The sequence below is a fragment of the Silurus aristotelis genome (assembly GCF_946808225.1).
Source record: "Silurus aristotelis genome assembly, chromosome: 8".
NCBI lineage: Eukaryota > Metazoa > Chordata > Actinopteri > Siluriformes > Siluridae > Silurus > Silurus aristotelis.
The window spans coordinates 6,904,262-6,913,639 of NC_139581.1; the positions used below are offsets into that span (position 1 = coordinate 6,904,262).

The 9,378-nt window shown below is 37.6% G+C and overlaps 2 protein-coding genes and 1 long non-coding RNA gene across 3 annotated transcripts in view; 1 reads left to right on the top strand and 2 right to left on the bottom strand.

Moving 5' to 3' along the window:
- Positions 1-6,296, top strand: part of LOC310729726 — a 58,723-nt gene extending 52,427 nt beyond the window's left edge. The window contains exon 2 of the long non-coding RNA XR_014534624.1: positions 5,721-6,296. This is a non-coding gene — a long non-coding RNA (uncharacterized lncRNA). The remainder of the gene's footprint in view (positions 1-5,720) is intronic.
- On the bottom strand, positions 1,414-2,355 carry LOC310730501 (olfactory receptor 2AT4-like; the record flags this gene model as incomplete). Its single annotated transcript, XM_083549528.1, has 1 exon — positions 1,414-2,355. One exon carries the CDS (start codon positions 2,353-2,355, stop codon positions 1,414-1,416), a length of 942 nt encoding a protein of 313 aa, XP_083405654.1.
- A 1,421-nt stretch (positions 6,297-7,717) lies between the features above and the next one.
- On the bottom strand, positions 7,718-8,662 carry LOC310730530 (olfactory receptor 2AT4-like; the record flags this gene model as incomplete). Its single annotated transcript, XM_083549551.1, has 1 exon — positions 7,718-8,662. The coding sequence occupies one exon, from the start codon at positions 8,660-8,662 to the stop codon at positions 7,718-7,720; it is 945 nt and encodes a 314-aa protein (XP_083405677.1).
- Positions 8,663-9,378: the final 716 nt, after the last annotated feature.

Sequence of the window (9,378 nt, forward strand, 5' to 3'; positions counted from 1 at the left end):
AGGAAATTATAAGAACAAATGGGGACTAAATGTGGAATGCAATGCTCAAAAATCAAATACCGTACTTATGACCAGGTGACCCAATACTTTTGAAATACAGGTGTTATAAGAATTACAGGACTTTTTTAATCAGAAAGATATTTAATGTTATTTTCCAAAAAAACAAAAATAGATTTTTTATTAATAATAAGCATTAAATGACATTTCTAATATCCTTGTGGCTGAATGAGCACAGACTTGGAAAATAATTTAGTGGAACATCTTCCCGTAAATGTGGAGGTTAATTAGGCAATGAAAAAATTAAACATCAAATATATACTGTATTTTATAATGGATAGTTTAAATCATTATTGAATAGAAATAATATTTTTTGAAAGAATAAGAAATTTGACAACAAAACAACAAAGATAAATAATGCTGCCCTCCTAAGCCAAAAAAGCATCAGTCTTTAGTCACGTATATTTACCAATAAATAACCCATGGTGATATAATCCAGCTGTGATCTATTTGGCTGTAAACAAAAGATCAATTTCTATATTTTCATAATATTACAAGCATTAACATACACCTCTGCCCCATTCTGCATATAAAACACACTCGGTTCATCTGTCAAAAGGGTAAACAAGGAAAGTATGCATAATTAAAAATAAAAAGACAAATGGTTTTTAAAAGCCTAATGCATATCGGGAACAGCAAATAGAAACTGAATGTGGATTGAAATGTTCAAATAGAACTTACCAATCTTATGGTCAGGTTTACACATTTTTTTTCCTACACTGCATCTTAAAACCTGATGAGCTACGTTGGCCTTTTAAAAAAAAATTCTTATAAAGGTTTTCCTAACTACTTCTGGTTTTAGACTGTAGATTAAAGGGTTGAACATTGGAGGTAGCATGCTATACAGCAGAACAATTGCTATTTGCAAATCAGCATTAAATGAATTACCTACATAGGCAGCCAAGTAATTTAAACACCTTGCCTAGGCATGTGACATGCTTGCTATGTGTTATTATCTGTAATGTCCAAACTGGATTCAGATAAGGATGGGTTGTTCCTGGATGGGATAAGGGACTGCAAGTCATAATAAACCAAAAATTATATTTGTTAGCGAAAATCTAAATTAAAAAAACAAAAAGAATAAAAATATCAGATTTATGCTTTTTTCAATTTCTGATTTCCATTCATACTTTTGATAAAAAATGTTAAGCTTTGAGTGAAATTATTTAGGCATGTATGCAATGGATATATTAGGTCCTGTGCTTATTAGACTCTGTGCTTTTTTGCCTGCCCATTTCTGTAATTGTTAACAGATTTAAAATATTTCTCCACAGTATTTAGAACATCACCACCTGAAGTCAGGCATATAGATCAAATTGCAGTATAATAACAAGGAACACAATAACCTATAATAATCTAATTTGGACTTTTTTTTAATTTTCTTAATAAGATTTTCTTCACTTCTCCTGTTTTTAGGCTATACAGTAAAGGGTTGATCATTGGAGGTAGCAGGCTATACAACATAATTATTGCTATTTGCAAATCAGCATTAAATGTAATACCTATATTGGCAGCCAAATAATAAAAACACCTTGGTAAGAAGAACAGTGCAATTATTATAAGCTGAGAACTACATGTGGAAAAAGTCTTTAGCCACCCCTCAGTACTTGATATTTTTAGAATAGCTAAAATAATAAAGGAATAGGAGAGCACAATGATGGCAAGAGATCCTAGCAGTACTACCATGGCATAAACAAAAGCTGGAAAACTATATAGAGTCCTGTCTGTGCATGCAAGTCTGGTAATAGATATATGATCACAATAACAGTGTACAATGGTGTTAGCTCCGCAGTAAGGTAGGGGATAAGCCCGAACAACCATCATTATACTGCTAGGATGAGCAAAAAGCCAGACCACTATGCTTAGAATTACTATATTTCTGTTTGACATAATAATATGGTAATGAAATGGGAAGCAGATTGCTATATATCGATCTATGGCCATTAAAGCTAGTGTATAGGAATTGACCACACCAAAATAATGAACTAAGTACATTTGGAAAAAACATGCTGCAAAGGAAATGGTCCCGTCTTGGAACCAGTATCTAGCAATGATCTTTGGTAAGGTGCATGTACAGAACAATACATCAGACAACACAAGACTAATATAAATAAAATACATGGGTTTATGAAGACTTTTGTTTGTTGCAAACAAAAGAAGAAAAATCCCATTTCCTATCAAAATGCACAAATATATGAAAAAAATAATTGCAGATACAAAGACATAGTAGTTAGGATGAAGTCCAGGAAAACCAACAATGAAAAAGTCTTTCACAAATGTCACGTTTTTACTTGACATGACCTGATGCCCTAAAGAGAATGTATGTAATTTAATGCAGATATATTCCAGCATATTAAACCATAATATACTACTGTATTTTTGATTGTTTTATGATGAATTAGTGTTTCATTATGCATTATTTCCATACCTTTACAGAGTGTTGTTAACCTACCTTTGAACATGTGTAAAGAGCTGTTCTGCAGGGCAGTTTATTTATTAACCCACTTTGTGCATGTCATGTGACTAGAAAGAAAAAACTAAACTGTCTATCAAATATAACTCTAGCATAAAAAAAAAATCTGGTTTGAGCAGTGCATTATATCACAAGGTCTTAGCAATGGCATAAAATAATAATGTGGTAAAATTATTATACACACACTTTATGAAATTATCACAGCTGCATTTGTGTTTTGGATATTTATAGTTTTATAGTTTATTGGATTATTCATATGGCCTCTACAAAAATACCAAACCAAACTAGGTAAACAAAAAACTCTGGATTCTTTCAATAAAAGGTTCTGTCATGTTTTTTCCAATTGTGTACATGGATAATGTTCAAAGAGGTTCTTAAATACTTGTGATCACATGGTGTGACATACCTAACCTGGAGAACGTTCCCCTTCAGGAACTCGATCTGCGTCAACAATGCTCTGGCAATGAGTGTTCAATAATGCCGGAGTGGCACTAAAGTCAAGGTTATAAAACCTGACAAAGGTCAGCAGGGTGGACCAACTTGCAGCATTGCAAATGTCTTGGAGGGACACTCCAGAGGACAAAGCCTTAGAGTCTGCCACACTCCAAGTAGAGTGAGCTCTGACCCAGAAAGGAGTGGGGAGACCAGAGGACTCATAAGAGGATGAGATAGCATCCAAAATCCACCTGCTGAGAATCTGCTTGTTTGCAGGGAAACCCCTTCTTAGAGAGCCATAGCAGATGAACAGCTGCTCTGACTTCCTCCACAGTTCTGTTCTGGGGCCTGAAAGGCAGGAGGAAAGAATTCCTGGAGCATAACAGGTCATGGGATGACCGAGGGTACCTTGGGTCATACCCCGATTTGGGGTAGAGGAAAGCACTGGCCATGCCTAGATTAAATTCCAGGAATAAGGGGAGCACAGAGAGGGCCTAAAGATCCCCTACTCTCTTGAAACAGGAGATGGCCATGAGTAACACAGTCTTGACTAGGAGAAACCTCAAAGGCACAGTAGATGGGGCCCTCCTCAAAGACCTCTGCCCATGATGGGAGCATCCGTCATTAGCGTTACATGATGACCAGGAACTCCCAACATGGGGCCCTGAGATAGGGCCCCGGGATCTCTCCAAAAATCTGAGGCACGTAGGGCTCGCCACATGACCTTGATTGTATGAACCGGATTGCCCCTCCAAGAGAACCCTCAGGCCCTGAGCCACCACTGAAGGGGTCTCATGTGCCAGAGGCCAAGTGGAACCACATTGGACACTGCTGCCATTAGCACCAGCAGTGAGTGACTATCCTTCTTTTACCCTCCTGATGGCCGTAAGGATAGACACAATGCGGCAGGAGACAGCTGTGCACGCATAAGGGTCGAATCCCACACGATGCCTAAGTAAGTGGTTCTCTGTAGTGAAGAAAGCAGTACAGAGTGTGAGTGAGAATGACATCTCGATGCAAATCGTCAATATAGTTTAAGATGCAGATCTTTCTAATAGCCCATTGAAGACCCATCGAGACAAGTCTGGAGCAGCCACAGCCACAGCGGTCTCTTTCGTGGCCCTAAGAGCTAAATCCACTGCACAGTGGAGCTCCTGGCTGGCGAAATGCCCTCTACATCTTGCTCTCACAGCAGGGCAGCCTTATACGCCTGTAACACCACCATGGTGCACAGGAACGCAGCAGCTTGACCTGCTGAGGCATATGCCTTACCCACCAGCGCAGACGTGCTTCGCAGGGGCTTGGTGGGCAGTGTCAGGGTCTTAAGGTATGATGTGACACCCGTGGAGAGATAGCTGTCCAGCATCTCTTCAACCCGGGGCACCGACCTGTAACCACACTCTTTCAGTTCCATTACATTGGAGTACAACAAGGATTTGGAACTGAAGGGGCGGACCGAATACGGCTTAGCCCAGGACCTGGACACCTCAGTGTGCAGGCCCGGAAAGAAAGACCTTACTTACCAGAGCTTATTGGACAGGGGAACTTTCTGCTCATTGGCCGGCTAATCGGCTTGGCTACAGCACAGGCCACAATCTCCATAAGCTCCTCAACCTCCGGCTCGCAGCATGCAGCCCCTCCTCCTCAAAGGAAGAGAGGCGGAGCTGAAACTGGGTATAAGGCGTGCTTTCAATGCTTGCAAATGAGTGCCGAACCAGGCAGGTGAGGAAGAAGAAAAAGACAAGCCCATCTCAAAACCCTTTGCAAGGTTAATCTGCGAGCCCCAGGAACTTGCTGGGCTCAGCAAGAGTGGGGCCAGAACCATTAAGAGCAGGGGCACCCTCCTCGAAAAGTGCTCACCGTGAGCGATGCGTTCGCAAAGTCATGTGAGTGCAACCTGCGCTGTCAGCTCCTTCGAGAACCGATATAGTGTGCTTTGCTCCCAGGTAAGCCACAAACATTCTGGAAGGTGTGCCTACATTTCTTGCTTGCCTTAATTTTCTTTTAAAATATTTTCTCGGACCAGGCAGGTGAGGAAGGAGAAAGGGACAAGACCATCTCAAAACCCAGCTCACAGCGTGCAGCCCCTCCTTCTCAGAGGAAGAGAGGCGGACCTGGGAGTTATTTTAGACAGCAACTTATCTTTTAAAAATCATATCAACCAAGTTACAAAAACAGCCTTCTTTGAGTAGCAACTAGGTGGATGTCCTGCATCATTAATAAACAAGCTCCAGTTAGTTCAGAGTGCGGCAGCAAGAGTTCTTACTAGGTCAAGAAAACATGATCACATAACCCCAATCTTATCATCCCTACATTGGCTTCCTCTTAAGTTTCAAATAGACTACAAATTACTGCTACTCACTTATAAAGCACTAAATGGTTTGGCACCTATGTATCTCTCCAGCCTTTTAACACGCTACAATCGTCACGCTCCCTGAGATTTCAAAACTCTGGGCTTCTAGTAGTTCCTAGAATAGCAAAGTCCACTAAAGGCGGTAGAGCATTTTTACATTTAGCTCCCAAACTTTGGAATAGTCTTCCTGACAGTGTTCGGGGTTCAGACTCAGACTCACCCAGTTTAAGTGCAGATTAAAAACATCTTTTTAGCAAAGCCTACACATAATACGTCTCACATCATAACCTTGTGCTCCAGAACATCTGATCACATGCACATTATCAACTTGTGCTGTTAATATCATGAACAGCAGCTACGCTAATTGCTCTCCACTGCTTCTCTTTCTCTCCCCATCCTGAGGCTTCCTGAGGTTTGGCCAGCTCCAGTCACGTCCCACCTCGTGAAGATTATGGACTTTAAAGAAGTAGATGCCAAACTCGCAAACATCCTGAACCATCTAGTGACGTACCAGTGCTAATTGGATCCCACTACATGTGTGGAGTTTTGACATTGGACCTCCTGGAGTGTTTAAAGGCTCTGGCATGGAGAAGCTGCTGCTGGATCTGTGATGATCACAAATGTTGAGCTCAGTAGCTCTTACTTTTATACAAAAGACTGTAGATAGAACATTTACTTATAATCTTATACTCCAGTACTCATGTTAGTTCTCACTCTCCAGTGTTCTGTATTGTTGAAAGATTTATGATCAAACTATTGATGTCACCCAAATGAGGATGGGTTCCCCTTTTGAGTCTGGTTCCTCTCAAGGTTTCTTCCTCATAACATCTAAGGGAGTTTTTCCTTGCCACAGTCGCCATGGCTTGCTCATCAGGGATAAATGCACACCATTCACCTTGACTGTTGATTTCTGTAAATCTGCTTTGAGACAATGTCTGTTGTGAAAAGCGCTATATAAATAAACTTGACTTGACTTGACATGTACCGCTTACCATATAGACATACACACATTGAGCAAGCTTTCTATTTTTATTGGGGGTTTTTTATTATTAATTTATTTCAGTAAAAAAAATGTCTGGTTAGAGGGCAACAGCAGAAAGATGTCAACAGTTATCAAAAAAAGTATTTGAGCACACTATTTCCCTCCAAATGTGCACTGACATTTTTAATTAAGAAATTCTCTTTCATAATCAATAAATCACTTTGTTCTTGTTGAACTATTCTCATGACATTACAAATTCATGGAAACACAATGAGCTCATGATCTGTTTTATTGTTTAATGACTTTAGTCTCGCTCATCATGCATATTAAATGCCTTGACACACAAACAGATATTACTATACCAAAGCCTTTCAGAAACCTAGCTACCATAATTAGTGAAGCACAAACATCCAAGCTAACAGCCTATCACCACTGTGATTGTGCGATTAGTCTAGTAGCTTCTGCTAGATACTGGGTATTTACCCTATCCCTTCCAGAGATCAAGGCTGTCAATGTATGCACTCTAAGATATTCACAAAACTTGCCCTATAAAAGAATCTTTAATGCACATCAAAGAGGATGAATGGAAGGTAGTATTCAACACCATAATTAGTCACTTTGAATAACGAATTATACACTATAATCTTGCTAAGCACCATAGGTTTCAGGCATTTATTAACAAATTTTTCAGCACCTTTATGATAACTCTTATTTGCAATATCCTGATCCTCTCAGAACTGAACACAGCATGTCCATTAGGTAAAAGCAGTTCAAAAATTACATTTACAGGATAATGCTGTATGTCAAATTGGGAAGAGTAGACTCTTCAGCATGAAAATGTGCAAATACTTAGAATATTATTGCTTTTTAACAGTTTAATAGTGTTTACAATTCACAGAAAAGTAAAAAAAACTAAATAAAAATACCAATACTGAATAATGTCAATAAACTCATAAATCAGTTTGTGCACATTGTATTGCTTGTATCCCATGTGTAATTAAAACAGAACCAATATTTGCAAGGGATTCCTGTATATTATCAGAATATTTATTTTAAATGAAATAAACCCAAAATTAAACTAGAAATATTTACATTTGTTTTTAATGGAAAGGTTTATTTTTATGCTTTAAATTGAGTTAGGCATATGAAAGCATGGAAAATACCAGAACTTGTCCACCAAATTAATTCTTTGAGATTTGTCCACTGCTTCTGTATTGCATGATCATAACAAGGTATTGTGTTTGGTTATCTTCAAATTTTGCCACATGTATACAGATTTTTGGGTTTTTCCTTAATGCTCAAATCATTCAACTGTTTAATTACAATCTGCTGAAATCAGAAATTGTATTATATTACAAAAACTGGAACATAATATCATGGTCCACGTGTGTCATATTTCAATTACTTACAAATTAAGTCAAGCTAACTCGCGTTTTTTAAATGTTTTGATAAAGATCTTCTTTACTTCTACTGTTTTTAGGCTATACAGTAAAGGGTTAATCATTGGAGGCAGCATGCTATACAACATTATAATGCCTATTTGCAAATCAGCATTAAGTGTGATACCTATATTGGCAGCCAAGTAATTAAAACACCTTGGTAGAAAGAAGAGTGAAATTATAATGAGTTGAGAACTACATGTAGAAAAAGTCTTTTGCCGTCCCTGTGCACTTGATATTTTTAGAACAGCTACAATAATGCAGAAATATGAGATCACAACAATGGCAAAAGATCCCAGCAGTGTTACCATGGCATAAAGAAAAGCAGGAAAACTATATGGCGCTCTGTCAGTGCATGCAAGTCGAGTAATAGATATGTGATCACAGTAGCAGTGTATAATGGTGTTAGCTCCACAATAAGGTAGGGGGTAAGCTCGAACAACCATCATTATACAGCAAGCATGAGCAAAAACCCAGACTATTAAACTCAAAATTACAATATTCCTGTTTGACATCAAAGAATGGTAATGAAATGGGCAGCAAATTGCTAAATATCTATCTATTGCCATTAATGCTAGTGTGTATGAATTGACAAAACCAAAATAATGCACTAAGTACATCTGAAAAAAACAAGCGGCAAAAGAAATTGTCCCATCTTGGAACCAATATCTAGCAATGATTTTTGGCAAGGTGCAAGTACTAAACAAAATATCTGACAACACTAATGTTGTATAAATAAAATACATAGGTTTATGGAGACTTTTGTTTGTCGCAAATAGAAGTAAAAAAATCCCATTCCCAACCAAAATGCACAAATAAACTAAGAACATAATTGCAGACACAAGCGCATAGTAGTTACGATGAAGTCCAGGAAAACCAACAATGAAAAAGTCCTTCACAAATGTCACGTTTCTGTCTGACATGATCCAAAGTCCTTAAAAAGAAAATGATTGATTTTATGATTTTATCCAACTTCATAGCACATATGAATACAAAAATACATTTTATAAAATAAATGTTTATGAAAAATTGATTTTTAAATATATTGTTACATTTCTATTTTAAATAAATTGTATTGGCTATATCTTCAAAATCAAATGAAATAATATTATACCTTATTGATCTGTTGGTAACTAACCTTGAAATATTAGGAGAGGTCTGTCCTCATGCATCTTATTTAACCCACAGTGTACATGTCATGTGACTAAAAAGAACACAATTGGGGATACTTTCAAAATAGTGGAAAACCACTTTGTGGCAACTTTAGAGCCTAAGTACCTCATTAATCATAATGACAGAAAGCCTAAATAGAAATACAAAGATTAATGCAAATAGTATAGTGTACTTATCCAGGCTGTGCACACATCTTTACATTCTGGGCACAAAGGCATATCTAGAAACCAAAAATTAGTGGGAAATATTATGATGAAGAATTTTTTAAAAGGACATAAAACATTATAGAATTTAGATGAATGTTTTTGTATATACAGTACATTGTCACAAAGCAGCTTTAAATAAATAAATAGGCAGGGAAAATACATTATACATTTATAATTTTCTCTAATGATTAAACCATATGTGATGATGGCAAGGAAAAGCTTCCTGAGACAATGAACAAAAACAAAAACAAATACCAGAC